At 42.7% G+C, this 21,817-nt stretch overlaps 1 protein-coding gene across 2 annotated transcripts in view; it reads left to right on the plus strand.

Annotated features, from left to right (window-relative positions):
* RAB27B (RAB27B, member RAS oncogene family) overlaps positions 1 to 21,817 on the plus strand; it is a 624,827-nt gene that overhangs the window by 564,773 nt on the left and 38,237 nt on the right. For both annotated transcript variants that reach the window (XM_086960406.1, XM_086960407.1), the window contains one exon: positions 2,840 to 2,943. In XM_086960406.1, coding sequence (XP_086816532.1) covers positions 2,840 to 2,943 — 104 coding nt within the window. The remainder of the gene's footprint in view (positions 1 to 2,839; positions 2,944 to 21,817) is intronic.

The raw sequence follows: 21,817 nt of genomic DNA on the forward strand, positions 1-21,817 counted from the left end.
CCGCACGTAGCTAAATTTATAGCGACCTTTTTAAAAGCCACTATCACAATACGCCAAAAACTTAGAAACTGAACAGAAATACTTAAACAATAAGTTCTCTCTCATGCACTTTTTAAATATTGTCCTTCTTAAATTTATGTTTATGATGAAATGTTTTGCTCTATTTTTAAATTATGTACTTTTTATGATTATACAAGTGGTAATCGAATAAAAGTTATTGAACTGAACTATTCATCACCCAACAGTTGATTGTTATTAAAGCCCAATTTAAGCTGAATAAGTGCAGTCTTCTCCCTACCTTTGGATGGGAAGAACCAACTCGAAGACTCTGACCTTGATGTCCAGGTCCCTGGAATCTGCCTCCACCTTGTGTGCGAGTGTTTCAGCCTCTTTGTGAAAATCAATTATTAGTTCTTAATCATTATTTCGGTTGTGGAACCATAAAAGACAACATTTCATGTCCAGGATTAAAAGAGATTTTGAAAAAATAAAATACATTAATAAAAAGAAAAAAGTCTTTCATAATTTATCAATAACCACAAATGAAAATTTTATTTCATTGGAGTTTTAAAAATTGCAGACGAGCCCACCACATTGCAGCAAGAAATCGTGAGGTAGCAAATACTATATGCATGCTGGTGTCCCATTTTAAAAGCCTATACACGTCTGTACAATGAGTTGCACCAAGATTCTTACATAAATACTGTAGCTCTCCTTCTAATCCTTGAATAACATTGGCAAACAAAAAAAAACATGCAGCTCTGTTTCCTAGAGGGAAGTGGGATGCAGGAGACTACCTATTTAACAGTAGAGCCCTGACCTCAGTGGGCTGTGTGTATTTAGTTATGTCTAATTTCACGTTCTATTGGTATATAAATACCTTTGTCATAAAAGACTGGACTTTCATTTATTGCTGCTATTGAACGTACTTTGGGGTTGTGAGCCTGTCTTCACCCCCCTGTATCTACCCCTGTGCCAGAGAAGCCTTGGACGGCTAGACCCGTGCTACCACAGAGTTAAATGCTGAAGGGTTACTTGGCCCAGTTACACAGAATCCATAGTAAGTCAGCCACAGGACACCAGGAGTAAAAGGCCTAAACCCCAACGGTGTGGCAAAGTAACTCCTGCTTGCCGTGAGAACCTCTTAGATGGGTTCTGACAAATGCTAACATGGAATTTGATTTTAATGTGCTGCGCATTTTACTAATATTTTATCTGGTAGTAACGAGGTAATTCAAATTTGCATCTACTTTGACTCCATGCCTTCTGCCCTTTATCAATTAGTCGATATATTTAACACATTCGGAATTATGACAAGATTCATTAAGTTGGGACATCGACAATATTACATTTTATAAGAGGTTTTTGCCAAATGCTCGTTCTTTACTGATTTAACTACATTCCTGCTTCCACCAAAACCATCTGTGGTTTAATAACTAACCGCACATCATTATATGTACCTGTTATTTTCTCAAAGTGGATTTTATAACGAAGTGCTATTACGAGTGAAAACACAATGTTTTATTGTCAGTAAATGAGACCGTTCTGCATAAATCGGTATGCAATCGGCAAATCACATGTTAAGCTTCACATTCGAGCAGAGGATCAATCATTATTAGACGTAATTCTACTGGTTGGTTTACTCTCATTACTGGAGTTGTTATCGACTGCATATAAATAACCTATATTTAACTGACAGCCCTTTAGTGAAAAAGTTGTGGCTTCATAAATTATAAGATTTATTTAATTTGCCTTAAAACATATTCATCTTTAAAACCACGTTAATCACATATTGATATGAAGCATGTTTAAAGTGCCTAAATAATCTCCATATCAAAAATGAAGTTTTGAGGATGCTGGCAAGGAGAAGTATGTATGCCAGTGAGCTTCTTGTTATGCTAAATAGGATTTAGAACTTGTCTGAAATACTATCTCAGGCCTAGTGTAATCTCAGACACTCGGTATCTCTTAGGAATGATTTTAGCCCTTACAAGAACAAAAAAAATCAGCCTTAGCCTACATTTGCGTAGTTATCATGTTGGATTGTAGGGCTATGACACGGGTGGGGTGACCTTATGGAAAATCCTATTTGAGTGAGAAAGCTAGAAAGCAATAGAAGTGAGTACACTTAGGATCACTGTATGTGGATGCTTGGCATTGCACGCCAGTATGTCCATATAACGCAATCATGAATCATGTGCCTCTTTTAAACATGGAATGGGAGAGAGTGTTAACTTACAGCTTTGCAAGTCAGGAAAAAAGTTACAGACCTTGAATGAAAAAATAAAATGATCGAATGATTTGGACATTATGTATCGTGGGCTATCCAATGCCCCAAAAAGCGTTAGTTGGAACTTAAACTTTAAGAACAGGAAGACAATACCATAGTAGTGAAACTGTCACTAGAACATTTAAGATGCCTGGGTTCCTCCTATGTTAACTGGTAGAACGTGTTTCATCGTGAGATATCCACCAAAAGCCTACATTTGAAATACTATGGTAGACCTTTTTGCCATGGACTGTAATTTTGCTGCCAAATTAAAGTGCCTCGTCCACTTTGTGTGCTTGGGCGTGAATTCAGAATCCAGCTGAAGATGAGACGGATGGATACGTGCCCACTGGATGACGTAGTGCCCCATATAAATAGATGATCTAGTCACTCAGCTAGACAAAGTTTATGAAATGGCTTTCAAATTTCATTTTATATTCAGTTTATAGTGAAAATTACATTAATGTTTTGTCCATTTCCTCTGTTTTGAGTTATTGAGCTATAAACATGGCATGTACATTTAAGTTTCTGAAATACTATGTGTGGTTAACACGTTTTCTTTTTCTCCAGGTTTCGAAGTCTTACCACTGCTTTTTTCAGAGATGCCATGGGATTTTTATTAATGTTTGACCTCACCAGTCAACAAAGCTTCTTAAATGTCAGAAACTGGATGAGTAAGTGACATAGAAACACTTGTTTGTACAACATAAAAGGTCCTATGTACGAAAGACTTGTCAGTGATATTAAACATTTTGAAAGTCCTTTTTAATTGAATTCAATAATACATGGATTATGCTGCTTGCTGCTGTAACATATTTTTATTTCCAAACATACAACGTGTATGTAATGTGTGCTTCAAAGATAGCTTGCAGGATGGTTCTGTCTGCTTTGAGCTGCCAAGTTTTTATTGTGGTTACTTTTACAGCCTTTTGCATTCGACACCACCAGAAATTCTGTTTATTTCTTCTGCTATATTCTTCGTTTTAGATGTTGGTTCTTGAAAAAAGACAGTTCCATGATGAAATTTACGGTGTAAAAAAAAAAATATTTTTTAAATTTAGACTGTCAAATTTACAGGCATAGATAAACATCTACTGCCATATGTATGTATGCCTGTACTTGTCCAAGCGCCAGTCAAGCTTACTCACTGTTAATTTGCCACTTTGATCCCTTTCCTAGCACAAGGGGGCAAGAGAGGGAGAACAAGTGCTCGATAGTGAATTTAAGTGAAGGCTGGATTTTTGTGGATAGATATTGTAAGTTAGAGATTTCAGTATTCTGTCTGGGGGTCAGGACTAAAATATGTATTTGCAGTCTGGTTTCACATGCTCAATTTAGCCCTCTTGATTTTGCATATCAGAAATGAATGAGAGTTAGGGTCGGTCTTGCCAGGATTGGAACCTCCTTCCTGCAGGTTTCATTCAGATCTATAAGGTTGTTATTTCTGAAGATTTCTAACCACATCCTGATTCACAGAACTTGGACTTGTAGAAAAGCATCATCGTATATGCTGCTTTCAATGCTGTGAATTCTGCCAATCTAGTAAGATTACCACTGCGGGCGTGAGATTTTGATCGATTATCTTATCACCCTGATCCTTATCTCACTTGAGTCCCTATCTGAATCGATTATTGACTGTCATTGAGTAAAAGGCAACCCACATGGATCAAATCAACCCCATAGACTGACGCAACTCTAAAGAACCACCTACCACTGGAAAGTTTTAAAGATTTATTATAAAGCCAAAATCAGTTGCAAATACAAACACCCCATTAAGAGGTTCAAAAGGTATACAGGTAATAAAATGAACATGAACTCTCTAAGAGATCTCAATCGACAGAAGAAAACTACTAAAACCAATTCAAAAATCAATAAGTTGAATATCGTTGACACAAGATGAATCTGAAGCGTCATTTACAGAAAAGAAATGAAACAGGTTAAACTGTCCCTACACTATGCTAGATGACATCCCTACTTAACAAGCTCTTTACCTAAAAAGGTGTCAGCCGTTGAACTTCCGAAGAAGCTCAATCTCTCTTAGTCTCAGATGAAAACCTATGTTGTGTAGCAGTACCCTTTCTGCCTACCCATCCGCTCTCTAAGAGTCCTCAGGCCATCTGCTCTACCTCCTCCCCGGGGTACTGTCCCTAATACAAAATCACTGTATGGCTGGAACGCCCCTTTGAGACGCCCACCACGTATACATTTCACGTGGTCTTGCTTCTGGTTTTTTCCATAGTTTCGTTTCTTTGGATCGTCTGTTAAGTTGACCTTGCTTCCCAGGCGCCGTCTCCATCGTGCCGGTACCCCCATGACATTCCGGTTGACTCCTCCGGACCCAAGCCTATCTCCTCAAACAGAGCTCTATTCATAAAGCTTTTGATTGGTACCCCCCTTGCACCTGGAAACAGACACTTCGAAACAGGGCCCCAAATTCCAGGCTTCTCTTATCTTACTAGGCCGTAAAACTTCGACCAGCATTGGCAATTTATTTTAACGAGACTTTTGACTTGTAGCTCACACGTGCAGATCAAAGGCAAGCCACTATCTATCTGGGCTCACTAAATTACATGCAGTATTCTACACTCTGTGAACTCTAATTCACTCTGCTTAAAATAACACGCTAACCTACCACACTAAAGTTATACAAAACACTTCTATAGAATATTGCCTTTAACATATATATGTAAGCAAAATCATTGATTATAATGAATCCATGTCGCGTAAAAGATGCAATTGTATATTTCTTCTCACACAGTGCCATGTGGTCTGCACGTTTCTTCATTTTGCATCTTACATCTTTCTTCATTTAGCAGCTACATACATGGAACTTGATTAACACGTCTAATATTTCTAAACAGTCCACACATTTCTACTTTAGCTCACACTCTATATGGATTTTCTACTTCTAACAAACACTCTAGAGTAAATACGAATACATTTTCTCACTTCTGCGGTTACATTGGCTAACATTACGCCACAAGCTTGTAAATATGATGTATACATAATTTTCATTCAAATTTCGCTCTCTCAGTTCCCCCCCTTTGATGACCTCTAGGGGTCATCACTAATATGTCAATTTGAATGTGTCACACAGAACTTATTGCAAGGCTCCCTCTTTTTACCGCTTCTAGAGCTCTCAAACTTCTGTATTGATTATCTTGCATAGCAGCTAATCTCCGCTCCCGCTCTCTCATGGATCTTTGCAACCTATTTGATCTATACCATCTGTACAGCCTCACTAAACCCCATAATATGATCATACAGATTAAGACTATGAGAATAGGCTGCAGAATATACCAGACAAGGCTCTTCCCGAGATTGGCAAACCAACCTCCAACTTTGCCCATTCCATGACCTACTTTTTCCCAAACATTTACCCTTGTTAGGTCTTCGATCTCTTGGTGTATCTTAGTAATATTCTGTATAGCCTTCTCAAGAGGTTTTGAATTGTCTGGAATGTAAGTACAACATTCCTGGACCTTCAAAGCCTTACAGACTCCACCCTCTTTTGCTAGCAGAACGTCTAATGCAAGACGGTTCTGAAGAACCATTGCCCTAATCGATTGCATCTCTCCTTCCACCAGCATCAATGACCTTGCAGTACTGGCAGACAACATTCTCCTGATCTTGACATCATTAAGTATCAAACCTAAAAGAGGAAACATGGCTCCAAATACATCTCCAACTAATTCAGCATCTCCTGCATCCCTTTTCCCTCTTGTCGAAGCCTTTCCCTCTATAATCTCCAAATCCTTTGCATGATATATTTTGGGGAAGACAATTGCCAAATAACATGAACCATACCAATTGTCAGGCAACTTTACGTAGGCATTTCTTCCACATACAAAATATACATTAGGAATCACTTGCATCCCTTTCATGAAATCTTTCGTATAGTATTCTAATCGGAAAGCGTGTTCACAACTAACTTCACCTACAAATACACTCTCATAGTACGTTTTGCTTCGGGTCAGACATAACTTTCCTTTCTGTGTTCGATCTAACGCTATTGGACCATTACTACCCTTCCTTTTGTGTGCCTTTTCCTCTTCGGTCCAATCTGTTTTCCATTGTCCTGCCAATTTCTTCTGCCTCCTGTAACGGTAATCAACTTGACCAATAAACTTTTTCTCGATCTCTGAAACCTTGCAAGTCAGATTATTTCGGCGTGCATATGAAGTATCTAATGTATCCCAAGGAAGGAAGAATTTAGCCAGTCTATCATCCTTCTTATAATAGTCCCATTTGTTCATCTGTTTATAATTCGGGACTTCGGGCAGTACCGAATCATAATTCGAAAAGTAGTATTCAAACCCCTCTCGACCATAAAATATACTGAGCAGTAAACTACATGTGATCCCATATGTCAATGGAAGGTGATGATATCGTATGCCTTCATCTACGGAAGCCGGCAATTGAATGCAGACATAACAATCCCTGGCCTCCATGGCATCAATATACTCATACAATAGTTTAGCATATGCGTTTGTTCTGAAATTTCTCTGCGACTCATCTACGTGTAACCTACGAGCCTCAGCTGCCAATAACGCCTTTTCCTGTATTACATTGCTCTCCTCCTTCTTTCCACCAAGAACAGGTTTCAAAGTCGTTACAGGCTTTACATCTCTTGTCTCAGTTACACTTGCATGTCCCACTGTGTATGATACAGTAACTACTATGATTATGAGAAAAATTACTACTGCTATAAGTGTGCCTATTATGCATTTTGCTTTGCGGTTCGAACTGCCGGTTTCCATTTTATCAGATAGCGTAGCTTTCTTTGAAAAAGTCTCTTTTGATTTCTTCACTCAGCTTACATTTGATTTTTCGGTCTACGAATCACACTTGAAAAATGACAAAGTCTCTTCACCACAAAGTCTCTTTATCTTCAATAACAGACAACCCTAGCCCTTCTCCATCCACTAAATGAAGTCCCTAATTTTCTTCTTCTTTCCACTAGGCGCTAGGTTATCTTCTTTCTCACTGGTTTATTTGCAAAGTCTTTAGATATCTACAATAATTCTGGTGCCAGCAGCCCTAATGGCGTATTCCAACAGTTCTAGACAAAGGATGGTTTCCTCTTGTGCTGGTACCGGATGACCCAAGGTTGGAAAGTCTAATCTATTTAGCACCAAGTCCTTTATCCGGCTTAGATACAGGGGGACGGGGAGTGTGAACGTTAGCAACCCTTCAGTTTCGATTCCAGGTGTCAACATCCGTACTTCCACCGTTACAATTGGATCGAGATTGGTCACTTGCACTTCCCTCACCCTCTCGGATCTCTGTCCCCAAGACATCTGCCGCCAGGTAGGTCCACTCAGGAGTGGCGTATCTTCGGCAGGGCACACGTACTCTCCTTGATCTTCTTGGACTCTCGGAGTCAGAGTCTGCTGCACCTTCGTCTAGGTCTGAGTCTTCAGAAATCGGGACAAGAGTTCTCTCTGGATTTGCTCTCAGGCTTGGCCTCCTTCTTCTTTCCGGCCAGCTAGCTTCTCCACTCCTTGTCCTCCTGCTTCTTGTTCTTGCACTTGACTCCGGACCACTTGCAGCTTGATCAGTGTCCGATTCGTACTCCCAGCTACTTTCTCCTTCTGTCGCAGCTTCAGTTTCGCTGGTGTATTGACCGTCCTCGGCCTGGTCAGACACGCTTTCAGTCTCCTCTAGCACCTCTGCAGCTTGGCTGATCCCCTCTGTGGCTTCTCCGCTTTCAGCCGGATTTTCATCCGAGAGAGGAGCTGTTTCTTCAAGAGGTGCTGGAACTCTTCGAGTGTGTGAGGCGTGGATCCAGTTAGGCAAGCCTCCACACTTCACTGCAGTGTTCGTGACCAATATGACTTGGAAAGGTCCACGCCAGCGCACGTCTAGACAATTCTTCCTGACGTGTTTCTTCACCAGGACCCAGTCCCCCGGACACAGGTCATGGCACAGGTCATGTGACGATGGAACTTCGGCAGCCTGCACCTGAAGAGACACAGAATGAATTGCGTCAGAGAGTCCCTTACAATAGTCCAGGATCAAATCATCTGTGATGTTTAACAATGCTGCAGTTGGAACGGATGGCAGTCTCATAGCCCTCCCCATTAGCACCTCATGTGGGGAGAGACCTGTCCTTCTGTCTGGTGTGCTACGTATGCTCATAAGGACCAGTGGAAGTGCATCGGGCCAGCTCAAGGATGTCGATGAACAAACTTTGGCAAGTCGGGACTTTATGGTGCTGTTGATTTGCTGCACGATCCCTGAAGCTTCTGGTCGATAGCTACAGTGCAGCTTCTGGTCTATACTTAGGGCTGAACATAGCATCTTCACAATTTCGCTGTTGAAATGAGTCCCTCTATCTGATTCCAAAGAGGCCGGCACCCCGAAGCGCGGTATCAGTTCTCGAAGCAATAGCTTCGCTACTGTAAGTGTGTCGCACCTACGTGTGGGGTAAGCCTCAACCCATCTGGAAAATATACGACCACTAGGACGTATCTGAGGCGATTGCACTTTGGCATTTCAATAAAATCTAATTGCATTCTATTGAATGGCCCCCCAGAATTTTATTACCGGCTAAACAGGCACGGGTCAAAGCAATGATTTCAGCTACCTGAGTGGAATGTACTCCTTCCAGGCAGGCGGCTTCCACAACTCCGGTAATGGTACAAACGGCATAAGCTGCTCTCAGCTGACCAATATCGTCTCTTACGCATGAGCCATCGACAAAGAATATTTCATCGGGGTCATCGGGGTCAGTCAATGGCTCATCTACGATATCTGGTCATGGTTTGGTGCATAGTTCAGTCACATCAGGGCAGTCATGATCTGTACATACATCATCATCTAGGTCATTTGGAAGTGGCATTAAAGTGGCAGGATTCAAAACAGAGCATCTCTTGAGAGTCACGTTCTCGACAGCCAAAATGACTTGCTCATAGCGCGTGAGCCTGCTGTTTGTCAGATGCTGTGTCTTGGTCCTGGTCATCAACAGTTCAACAGAATGCGGTACATACACCACTAACTGGTGTCCCATCACAACATTCTCGCATCTTTCAATGCTGACACCCGTTGCAGCAACGGATTTAAGACATCCGGGCAACGCTGCGGCTACTGGATCTAATGTAGCCGAGAAATATGCAACTGGTCTACGGGCATTTCCATGTATCTGAGCCAAAACTGACAAAGCACAACCTTCTCTTTCACAGCAATACAGTAAGAATGGCTTCTCGTAATCCGGCATTCCCAAAACCGGAGCACGGCACAAGTCCTCTCTCAGCTGCAGGAACGCCATCAAACAATCTTTGTCCCATGGTACCGGATCACTCACCCCCTTGTGCGTCAGTTTTTGTAAAGGTTTTGCCTTCAATGAAAAGTTAGCTATCCACTGCCGGCAATACCCAACCATTCCTAAGAACATCCTGACCTCTCTTTGTGTTGTGGGCGCATTCATTTTCATGATTGCCTCTATTCTGTCTGGTGACACCTTTCGTTTTCCCTTCTCAATCCTGTGACCCAAGTACTGCACTTCTGTCAAACAATACTGCAATTTACTTGGAGACACCTTGTGTCCGTTCTCAGCCAAGTGATTTAATAAGGTGATGGTGTCTATTTTGCAAGCTTCCTCAGTCTCTGACGCCACAAGTAGGTCGTCTATGTACTGCACCAGAACCGAGTTCATGGGGAGTACTAGACTTTCAAGATTTTTCTTCAGCAGCTGGTTAAAAATCGATGGGCTTTCTGTATACCCCTGGGGAATACGACACCATGTTAAAACACGATTTTCCAGCTTAAAAGCGAAAAGATATTGGCTTTCCTCATCTAAGGGGATTGAAAAGAAGGCCTGGCACAGGTCTATCACCGTGAACCATTCAGCTTGGAATGGTATCTGAAACAGTATCACTGATGGATTCGGTACCACTGGACAACATGAAACAACTATGTTATTAATTTTCCGAAGGTCCTGCACTATTCTGTATTTCCCACTAGGTTTCTGCAAACCCATGATCGGGGAGTTACACGGGCTTCCCACGATTTCCTTCAGTATTCCTTGCTTAATCATGGATTCGATCACAGGCTTTATTCCTGCGATCGTCTCCGGGGTCAACTTGTATTGGGGTGTTCTTGGATACTCAGCATTTGGTTTTACCATGATCTTCACTGGCTCTACCCCTTTAATCAATCCTATTTCTTCCCCTGTGAAATCCCACACCTCAGATGACACCGCACCTCTCAAGTCCCATGGAAGCTCTTCCACCGTCAAGGTAGGATATAGCTCCACGCATACCTGTGAGTTTGCAACCTTAAAGTCGGCATCATCATCGTTAGTCTGCACTTCTACTCCTTGGGGCGTGCAATATATCGTACAGTTCAGTTTACATAACAGGTCTCTTCCTAACAGACACACAGGACTGGAATCACATATCACAAACTGGTGCTCATCACTATATTTCCCTATTTTTACCGACACTGGTTCTGTCAAAGGATTCGTCATTCTCCTATTTGCGACTCCTACGACTTGTATCGTTTCTCCTGACATTGGCAGACCTGGGACCACCGCTGATCTCAGAGTGGATCGAGTGGTCCCCGTATCCACCAGAAAGGTTGTAGGACACCCTGCCACTTCAGCCTCCACGTATGGTCCCCTCTGGTCTACCTCTAAGGCTGCTCCTAAGGTGCAATCTTCCTCTCTATTAACTCGCTGTCCCATAAGGGGATCAACGTAGTAGCATTCCTCTCCTCCTACGAACAGTGGCAGCTGTCTATAGGTTTTTCCTCCGTTCGCAATACGAGGTGGTTGAGGGAACTGGGCTCGAGGAGTCGGAGTCCCCCCTTGGATAAACTTTCCCTTCGGTATCGTTGTTCCCTTCACCAGACGGCTCTGGACATCGTCTTCCTCAGGCTCTAATTCTCCAGTCTCTACATTATAGGGGCACTCGCGTTTCCAATGTCCCACCTCGTTACACTGGTGACACCTAGTCGTCTTTTTCAGTGTCGCAATATCTATCCTAGGTCTCTGTTTGTCCACATAGTCTTTATTTTGATTATTCTGCTTTTTCCCTAGGGTTCCGGTCGTCTGTTGCCGCTGTCCGCCCTTTCCTGCTGACTGCATCTGTACCAACATCAGTTTCTCCTTAAGTTTCTTTGCTTTCGAGTCTATTTCATCGCTGCAGTACCTTGCATATCTCAGAATTTCATCTAAGGGTTTGTTTTGCCAACAAATCAAATGCTGCTGAATCATCAAGCTAATGTCAGGTCTCAAACCCAAAACGAACTTTGACACAAAATGTCCTATGTCCTTAGGATCCATCACATCCAACCCACTATACTGTTTGAACGCTTTCAGCAATCTCTCATAATATTCATGGACAGTCTCTTTCGGCTCCTGAGTGGTTCGATCTATCTTAACCCAGTCTATGTCCTGCAACGGCACTTTCTCTTTCAGCCATGCCATTACCCTCTCGTACTTTTCCATGACTTTCTCTGATGGCCCATTCGTCTGGGCGTCCCTATCCGGTTCAGAAATGGGCCATTCAACACTAAGCTTGCATGCTGTCCACAAATCCCCTGGTACTACAATGTCAAACAAGGTGTTCAGATCGACCCACAGTACTTTGGAGATTTTTACAAACCTCTCTACCTGCTTGTACCACTCCACGGGGTTCTCCCTCAGTTTAGGGAAAGAATTGGTAAATGCCGCTAAGTCCCCCCTACTCCAGGGCACATGCACATAGCTTCCATTCGCGATTTCTCGCAAAGGGAAGGCTTCCATTCGCTGTGGCCCTCCCTCTGGGGACATCCCAATCGCACTCCTTCTGACAGTCCCTCTCTTGGCCCATCTTTCCTCCCATTTATCCAAATCTCTCCATACTCTTATACCCAAGATTAGTTCTTTTATGTGGATTTTCAGCCCAATCGTCCTCCGTTCGTCTAGGTCCTGATCCGTGCAATTCAGCCTATGGTTACCCTGTAACGCCTTAGTTCTTGATAAGTCTATCATGTACCTGGTTGCCAACTCAGTCTTTCATGCACTGACCTCGCTTTCCGAGTAACATCCTTTGCCATAAACAGTATCTCATCCTGTTCATACAGATCGATTCTTTCCATTGGCAATGTGCCGTCTATTATTTCATCTAGATCTGATTTTAAACTGGTTACATTGAGTCTTTTTGCCTTTACCTCAGCTCTCAGTACCTCACTCCTAGGTGGTGCGTTAACATCTCTCTCGTCCCAACTCCGAGCCCTACGTCTAGGCCCCAGTGAGTCATGGGGAGTCCTCCTTTGTTCCCATCTGTCTAAATCCCATGCTCTTCCATCTTCCCTAGGTGGATGATGGAACATTGTTCTATTTCCCACAATCTCATTCTGTCTCTTCGGCTCTGTCCCTCTAGACACATGATAGGATTCCCCGTTACTTTCTATGTCTCCACCATTCCCTTGCTGTCTGGTGTCACTCAGTAACCGATAAGGTCCCTCACAGCTCTCCATGTTCCCACGATCTCGTCCGTGATCACTGGACACATGATGAGATCCTTCGCGACTCTCCATACTCCCGCGACTCCAATGTTGCACATTTTCGCCTGGTGTATGGTGAGTGCATCTGTAACTATTCTTGTACTCCTGTGTCCTTCGCTCTCCTTCACTGAGGATGGGGCGAGGCATCCCCCCACATCCTGTACTCTTCTCTTCACACATCTGTCTATTGCCACCGGTGATAAGGCAGGTATCTCGTTTGCTTTCCTGACTCCTTCCGTCCCACTCCGGACTGCTTTCGCCAGCCCCGCAGTGAGAGAGAATCCTGTTATCTTGGCCTCTCCATTCATCTTCCGTTTCTATTCTTTTATTCTGAATCTCTACAGCAGTGTCCCATTCTTTCAAATACTCCCTTAACTCCTTAAAGGATTTCGGTCGAGGTCCCCTCAGATCCATCGGTCCTCTCTGACCCCCCTGTTCTATTAAGGGATCCGTTACTGAATCCAATGGGGTACTCTGACCTCTTGGTCCTAGCAACTGCCTTTGTGAATTTATCGTATTGTTCCTGCTTTCCATCTCTGCTCTTTCCCTGTCCCATCGTGCCTGTTCCTCCTCCTGTGCTCTTTCTGGGTTGTAGATTGACACTACGGGACCTATGGTAACAGGTACTTGTAAAGCATCTGGTAGCTGATACGACCTGGCACACTCTGTTTCTGGCACTTTTTGTACCACGAACCTTCCGACTACTCTCTGTACTGGACTAGGTTGAGGTATTTCCTCGCCTTTTCTTGGTTCCCAGTCTGATATGGGGAGCGGTTTATATTCCCCTTTTCCGGCCCCGTCCCCCTGCTGGAGTTCGGGACGTTCAGCTTCTCTGTTGTACGGAGGTGGTCTGTCTGATAATAGCCTATCTATCAGACTATCATCCGTCTCGCTCTCCTCATCCTCCTCTGGAGGTTTCTTTTCTCCCGTAACTTCTATCACTGGGTACAGTTTATCTGCGTCTATTCTCTGTACTCTCCACTTTTTAGCTTCATCATCCCATTTAGCGTCCTGTACTGCTCTTACCGATCGTTTCACTCTTTCTTGGCGTCTGGTCAAACTCTGGTCGTACGCCCCCCTGAACCATGCATTGAGGGCTTCGAATTGTGTTGGCCTGGGTAGAGGTCTCGTTGCGAGCATTACTGCTTTCAACTGGTTCAACACTTCTAACCTAAAGGTTCCGAATCTCGGGAACGTCAGTTCCTCATTTCCCTCTGTTAACTTGCTCCACTTAGAGATCCATAGTATAGTGTGTAACCCAACATTCACAGCCATGTAATAAGCTGGTGTGCCCTCCGGTGGGGCCTCTTCCCCAGCATATGAGTTCCCTCTGTCTCTCTTAAAGATCGCCCTTAGACATTTAAAACACTTCATTTTTTAAGACTCTACGCTTTTCTTCAATTCTCTTCCTTGTTTACTTCCCGAAGATGATGAGCCACCAATCCCTACGCGGCTCTCGCTGGTCAGCCTATCCCAGCGCGGCTCTACACCGACCAGCCTATCCCAGCGCGGCTCACACCAACCAGCCTATCCCAGCGCGGCTCACTCTGACGTCACTCGTCCCCTTTGCAACAGTTCCCCTCCTTTCTCAGCTCGTCTCCCGGTCTTGCGTGCGTCTCATTCATACACCGGAAAATGACTACTTCCGACCAAGCGATCACTTTCCTTGACTGTACGTCCACAGTCTAACTGTAATTGTCACCTCAACTGACGAAACGTCTTCCCTAAGGGTCAGACGATCGACTTACTGATAGGTTACTTACACACAGTAAACGTCCGTCCAGCGTCCGTTTACTCATACACTCACTCTTACGTTCCCCCTATCACGGTCCTGCGGGCGATCAATGGTACCTCATGACCCCCTTCACAATGGTAGACAATTACTCTGGATGTCCGATACACCCGAACCACTTAAGCCCTTCCCTGGACTTAAGATTTTCCCCGGTTGCGCGCGCTCACAACCGTCTCTCAATCACACTACAGGCATTCAACTCCGCTTGACATTACAACACAGGTACAACACAAAACACCGCAATCTGGCAACGCATGACCCTTATACTCACTCTCGACCGACTCTGCTGCTTTTTCTCTCGCACCGTCAGCACCTTCTTCGACAGGTGGCTCTTCTTCTGGTCATCGATGACTAGGGGCCTTGGGGTAATCTTGACCTAACCTAGGTCGCCTTCCTCAAGAAGCCAACCATCTTTCTCTGCTACCAACTGCGGGCGTGAGATTTTGATCGATTATCTTATCACCCTGATCCTTATCTCACTTGAGTCCCTATCTGAATCGATTATTGACTGTCATTGAGTAAAAGGCAACCCACATGGATCAAATCAACCCCATAGACTGACGCAACTCTAAAGAACCACCTACCACTGGAAAGTTTTAAAGATTTATTATAAAGCCAAAATCAGTTGCAAATACAAACACCTCATTAAGAGGTTCAAAAGGTATACAGGTAATAAAATGAACATGAACTCTCTAAGAGATCTCAATCGACAGAAGAAAACTACTAAAACCAATTCAAAAATCAATAAGTTGAATATCGTTGACACAAGATGAATCTGAAGCGTCATTTACAGAAAAGAAATGAAACAGGTTAAACTGTCCCTACACTATGCTAGATGACATCCCTACTTAACAAGCTCTTTACCTAAAAAGGTGTCAGCCGTTGAACTTCCGAAGAAGCTCAATCTCTCTTAGTCTCAGATGAAAACCTATGTCGTGTAGCAGTACCCTTTCTGCCTACCCATCCGCTCTCTAAGAGTCCTCAGGCCATCTGCTCTACCTCCTCCCCGGGGTACTGTCCCTAATACAAAATCACAGTATGGGTGGAACGCCCCTTTGAGACGCCCACCACGTATACATTTCACGTGGTCTTGCTTCTGGTTTTTTCCATAGTTTCGTTTCTTTGGATCGTCTGTTAAGTTGACCTTGCTTCCCAGGCGCCGTCTCCATCGTGCCGGTACCCCCATGACATTCCGGTTGACTCCTCCGGACCCAAGCCTATCTCCTCAAACAGAGCTCTATTCATAAAGCTTTTGATTGGTACCCCCCTTGCACCTGGAAACAGACACTTCGAAACAGGGCCCCAAATTCCAGGCTTCTCTTATCTTACTAGGCCGTAAAACTTCGACCAGCATTGGCAATTTATTTTAACAAGACTTTTGACTTGTAGCTCACACGTGCAGATCAAAGGCAAGCCACTATCTATCTGGGCTCACTAAATTACATGCAGTATTCTACACTCTGTGAACTCTAATTCACTCTGCTTAAAATAACACGCTAACCTACCACACTAAAGTTATACAAAACACTTCTATAGAATATTGCCTTTAACATATATATGTAAGCAAAATCATTGATTATAATGAATCCATGTCGCGTAAAAGATGCAATTGTATATTTCTTCTCACACAGTGCCATGTGGTCTGCACGTTTCTTCATTTTACATCTTACATCTTTCTTCATTTAGCAGCTACATACATGTAACTTGATTAACACGTCTAATATTTCTAAACAGTCCACACATTTCTACTTTAGCTCACACTCTATATGGATTTTCTACTTCTAACAAACACTCTAGAGTAAATACGAATACATTTTCTCACTTCTGCGGTTACATTGGCTAACATTACGCCACAAGCTTGTAAATATGATGTATACATAATTTTCATTCAAATTTCGCTCTCTCACCATCACCTTAAAACTGGCAGCTATTCACAAATGCTCTGCATGTAGTTTCCGACCCAAAACTCGTACAGTTAAGTATCTTTCCATGGTGGAAAAGCAAGGTGCGTGCTTGCATTTCTTCCTCTGTTGCAGGGCAGATATTTTTATATTGGAAAAAACAAAAGGTTACATGTGCAAAAGCACAATTCTGCACGATTTACCCACTGGAAATCTGTATCTTTATAAATGTTGCCAAAAAGTTGTACTTTAGGAACTTTAGGACTGTTGTTAATTTCCGACCTAGAGTCATCTAGGAATGCCTATGACCTGGCTGGTGAGTTGAACCACCCGAAAGGATTTGTTGTATTCAAATTCATCAAGGTTCAAAACTGTTCACTCTGGATCGTTTTTTAGTTTTTTAATAGTAGGCATGATTGCATGCAGTGCGATGTAGCTTGATTCTGGTTGAATTAATTCTTAAACCAGCGTAAATCAGCGATAGGCGGTGGACGCTACAGAGTTTTAGCCTTGGTCAACTCTAGCTGTATGAAGTTGATAACCTCTGGCCCATATTTGTTATTTTAATGCTCCTTTTAACATATTTATTTCTGTTGGTTTTCCTCCATCTTGTTAGAAAACGCTACGTGTCGATTTATTATGAAATGAAACCACTCTTGGCCCTTTTTCCCTGATAACTTCAGTCCTATGTCATTTCCTGAAATCTGCTTTTTAATAATGAAGGTTATCTGGTTTATAAGCCTTTGCTCATTATGTAAAATCGAATATCCTACACTAGTTACCTGCAAGTCTTTACTTTTTCGCATTTACCTTCCTGAAATTTGACTCGAATTGTTTCTTCTAACGTTTCCTCTCTCTGACCCCCTCCGACTGTACTTTCCTGGCTTTGTTTTTGCTACTCAAACTAAAATTTCCCTGTAGCTGTGGTTGGTCAAAGTTCTTCTTTTCCATGTAACTATAGAGTCCCTCAGTGTTCCATATTCTACTCTTTTCAGCCAGTATTCCTTTCTGTGAACGTTTTACCTTTGTGTCCAGCATGGTTTTTAAAGTGTTATGAAAATACAGCAATATAAAGATGACATTAACTGATTTTACTAAATAGGCTTTCAATGCGTTTCAAAAAAAAAGATCCCCTGTCTGGATTCATAGTGCTTTACTGTAGTAGTGTTCATTTAGTTTGCTTGGGGTTTTCGGTCTAAAACAATAAACACCTAACTGGCAAGAAAGAGTAAATGTTGTGGGAACCTGCCTACCAGGTATTGTGCAAGCTCTAGTTGCTAATGCGATTGAGGTAGAGACAGGGGATTAGGAATTCTATATTGTGTGCCCTTCAGTTGAGTATTGCTGTGGTGTATAAATTATCTTTCCTTTTTATTTTGTGCTCGATGACTATAGGTTTTGAGGGTAATTTGTCTATTGACAAAGTCCAATAAAAATATTTGGTACAAAAAAATTGTTTTTGAAGACACGTACTTATATGGTGCAATGCTGGTCCTTCAACCATAAAGAGAATCACCAATCAATTCACTGGGCTTCCACTCAGCCCAGGACCTTTTTGATATCAGTCAGATAGAGAAATCTCAGAGGTCCCAGACATATTTTGCACCGAAGTCACCATTGTTTTATATTACGTTAGCTGAGTCACTATTGTCTGAGTGCTTGACACATACTATCCAGCTGCAGTTAAGCAATTGAAGGGTCTTGAAACAGGTGAAACATATGAAAATTGCCTCTCTTCTGAAATTCTATACTTATGTAGGTTTCAGACATTGCATAGTCCAAAATAACTTTGACAGCAATGCCTTCTTAGCTAGAAATCTATAGATGGGCTTATTCCCTGATTTAGTATGCAAAAGATTACTTTCTTAAACTAAAATCCGAATGTTATAATTGGAACGTTAAGGTGATGTTAATGCAAACAAGAATGCTTTCTTTAATTTGTACGTTGAAGTCATGGTTAGTCAGCAAAGTAGATTTCTCAAAGGTCCTGCTAAAAAAGCTAAGTGCTGAGATGTTCATGACTATTGTCAATTAAGTTTTCAAAACGGAAAGCAAGGCAAATGTTGGTTTCAAAGCTTCATGGGCCTCCTCCGTACAATACCTTTATCCTGAGTGCATTTCATACCTAATCATACAGAGGCTGTCATTGAGCTACTTTTATAATATCATGAAAGATGAATTGTTCTTGCCAGTTTGGTATGGAGTACACCCATTATATTAGGCACCAGCATTGTATCTTACATTGCTTCTGTTCTCTTAGGATTGTCTGGGGAGAATAGGTGTACTCTGAGAAATTCAGTTGACCCATTTTCATTGGAGACAGCTTGTCCAGCTAGATGTAAATGTAAATGTACATGTATTTATATAGCGCAAATTACCCACATCGCAGGCATCTAAGCGCTTGCTTAGGGAACCCGTCCTGGTATTCCCCTGTGAGATAACCCCGGCAGGGTATCCACAAGGTGAAAGCCAGGCATCCCGCCGCGAGGGGCCGTTGTGGAGATTAAGCAAGCTATTGCCCAGAGTCGCAGAGTGTGAACCCGTGAGTCGAGTAGGCACCGGAGCGAGAATTATCGAGTCTGTGGTATTATTGAGCCCAAGCCCCGTCGAGGCGGGGAATTGAACCCTGGTCCAGGGCCGATCTCAGCTTCCGGGTCTGCCGCCTCTAACCCCTGAGCCACACTTCTCCACTGTACCCTGCACACTGTTATCTTCCCATAGATCGGCACAGTTATTGTGGTTTTAGTGGGCTCTTATTGGGTACTATGTCGGGTGTAAGATGCTGGCTGTGTTAAAATGGATCCTCATGATTGTGGAAGCTCCTTCATAAACACCCTGCTTCTGTTTTGGGAATTTAAATGCAGAAATGCTAGATTTAGAGAGTCCTGAATGCACCTCACTCTTTTTACATTGCCTCACAGTGGGCACTTCAGATCAGTTATTTACGGAGTACCCTGTGTTAAGCAACACCATGTCATTTTATGGGCACTAGAAAAAAACTGCTCTTCCATGTTGTGGAGTGCTTTGAAGTGGTAAGCACTGCCACCTCTTTTGCATAGTATGTCCTCCTGATTTGTGCATTTAGGCCCTTAAGAAGTGCAGTATTCCATACCGCTCTGTGAGATGCTTAATTCAATGAAGACTATGCTAGACATGTTTGGTCTTTCATCAGAAGACCTGTGTTTTCACAAAAACAATGTTTCCTAGAGCTGTAGATGACTCCAAATGTCATTCTTTAGGCTCTGCAGGAAAGAACAAGATCTGCTCTGTATCATGTCCTTTCCTCACTGTTGCATAAATTCTGCTTGAAAAATATAACCGTATATTCGGACGACAGGACGCCAGAATGTAGTGACCGAGTCTCTCCACGTTAGTACCTGCCTGCCCAAGCCTGGCTAGCTCACATTGCCTCACCTCAACTCCTAACATTCCCAGTTTATCGGGTGATTTTGGCAACCTCGAACATGGCACTCTAGTCCCCAGGGGAACTGTGGAAACAGATCCTCCCCTCTCGTTACTCATGCATACCAATAGTAAACCTAAAAAAAAGACAGAAAGAAAGTTCACAATACATTTATTGGAACTATCGTACTCTATTATGAAGCAAATGTGTTGCGATCATTAGATAGATCAAACTAAATGTAATTAGCATTACTAACGGACTGTATGGGACAAACATCCCTACCATGGCAAATTATAGATCTGTTTAGGTCTACAACTAACTGTATGATCACAGGGATATATTTGCGATCTATTATTGGCCTAGGACCCTATACCTGGTGCATGAAGTTAGGTGGTCCGCATCATCAGTGTAAACCTAGTTTACGAAGGGCTGCATGTAAGGCAATTAAGTTGTACCAGTACAGTAATCTCAGTTGGAATTCTCCTCTCTGGCCCCCCAGGGGGACAGGACACAGTTCATAAGATAAATCTATTGTGCTGGAGATGCAGCGGTACAAATGTGTTGTGCCTAAACATTAAAGAGCTGTTGCTGAACCAGCAAAGCAAACAGAACACTGTTATGTATTCCAAGCCACTTGCATAAATAAGATGTGTAGACTAAATCCCAAAAAGAGTCCCTGAACAACAAACCTGTATAGCGTATACTCAAAATACTGTTGCAAAAACAAATCTGTTAAATGTGGCTATGCAGAGCGAGCACAGGCAGCTTAAAACTTCTAAAACGCAAAACTAAGGGAGAGGAGTAGAGGAGAAACATATTGGCCTAACTACTGCCTTTAACAAAAAGGTTAAATGTGCCTCTTAATCCAGAGGCAGGAGATTAAATAACTGTAGGTTTGACTAAGGTTGCCAAAAATGTGTCATATGATGTGGCATTTATGTTATGTTAAAAGTTGATTTGTAGCGCGCACAGCTACTCGATTGAGTGTCCTGGCGATGAAGCCAGATGAAGGCTCAACCCGAAAAGGGAGATACGCACTCAGGTCTACCGCTGAAACAGCCACGTTTTTAGAGATTTCCTGAACCCCAGGAGATCCTGAGTTAACCTTAGGTCGATAGGTTGATTGTTCCACAATTTGGCTGCTAGCACCTGGAAAGAGCGACCCCAGTTACTGAATAATAGTGGTAGGTGGCTCAACTACCCATCTCATTATACCATTTCTCACTGCTATTCTTCCATCATAGAGCTTACTCATGAACAGGGCTCCAGATAATATTTTCATATTAGATATTGTACTTCCTCCTTTTGTTAGTTGTATTTGAATGAACACTTTGGGAGTAGAAAGTTATCCTTCTAGAAATGTCTTGTTTGTACCTGAAAATCATGAACATTGTGTATTTTTCATCTTAGGTCAGTTGTGCCCTCTTGTAGCAACTTATTGCTGATCTCACTGACCTGGCCATGTTATTAAAGACCTTGTGATGGTTTATTGGAGGTTGAATGTACCAATCGAAGTGTGCATAGTCTTTGAAATCCTGGAAGATGCACGAAGTTATAACTTTGTGAATGTTCACCTTTCTAATGCGAACACCAGCTTCCCCTCTGCGGGAACAACTATGGTCTCAATGCTAACTATATACAGCAGTTATTCTTTGAATCAGGATTTAGAAATTCAGTTTATTGGATAAAATACTCCATTGCAAACAAGATTAAGTACCCTGCCTGCCAAACCGTTTCTAAGTCTGCCTCATTTACAATCAGGTGAACCTGAAGTATTCGGTTGATGGAGCCCACATTGGCTCCATCAACAGAATACCTCCTTTTGACAGGCCAACAGAGAGGGGCCATCAGAGGAAGAACATTCCAATGCCCATCTTATTTAGAGTGGACAGTGTAATGTCTCTTATTTTACTGTCCATCACCACCAGGAAAACCCTGCCAGTGAGGGACTTGGAGACCAT

This window comes from Lissotriton vulgaris, chromosome 3_1, assembly GCF_964263255.1.
Source record: "Lissotriton vulgaris chromosome 3_1, aLisVul1.2, whole genome shotgun sequence".
Taxonomy (NCBI): Eukaryota; Metazoa; Chordata; class Amphibia; order Caudata; family Salamandridae; genus Lissotriton; species Lissotriton vulgaris.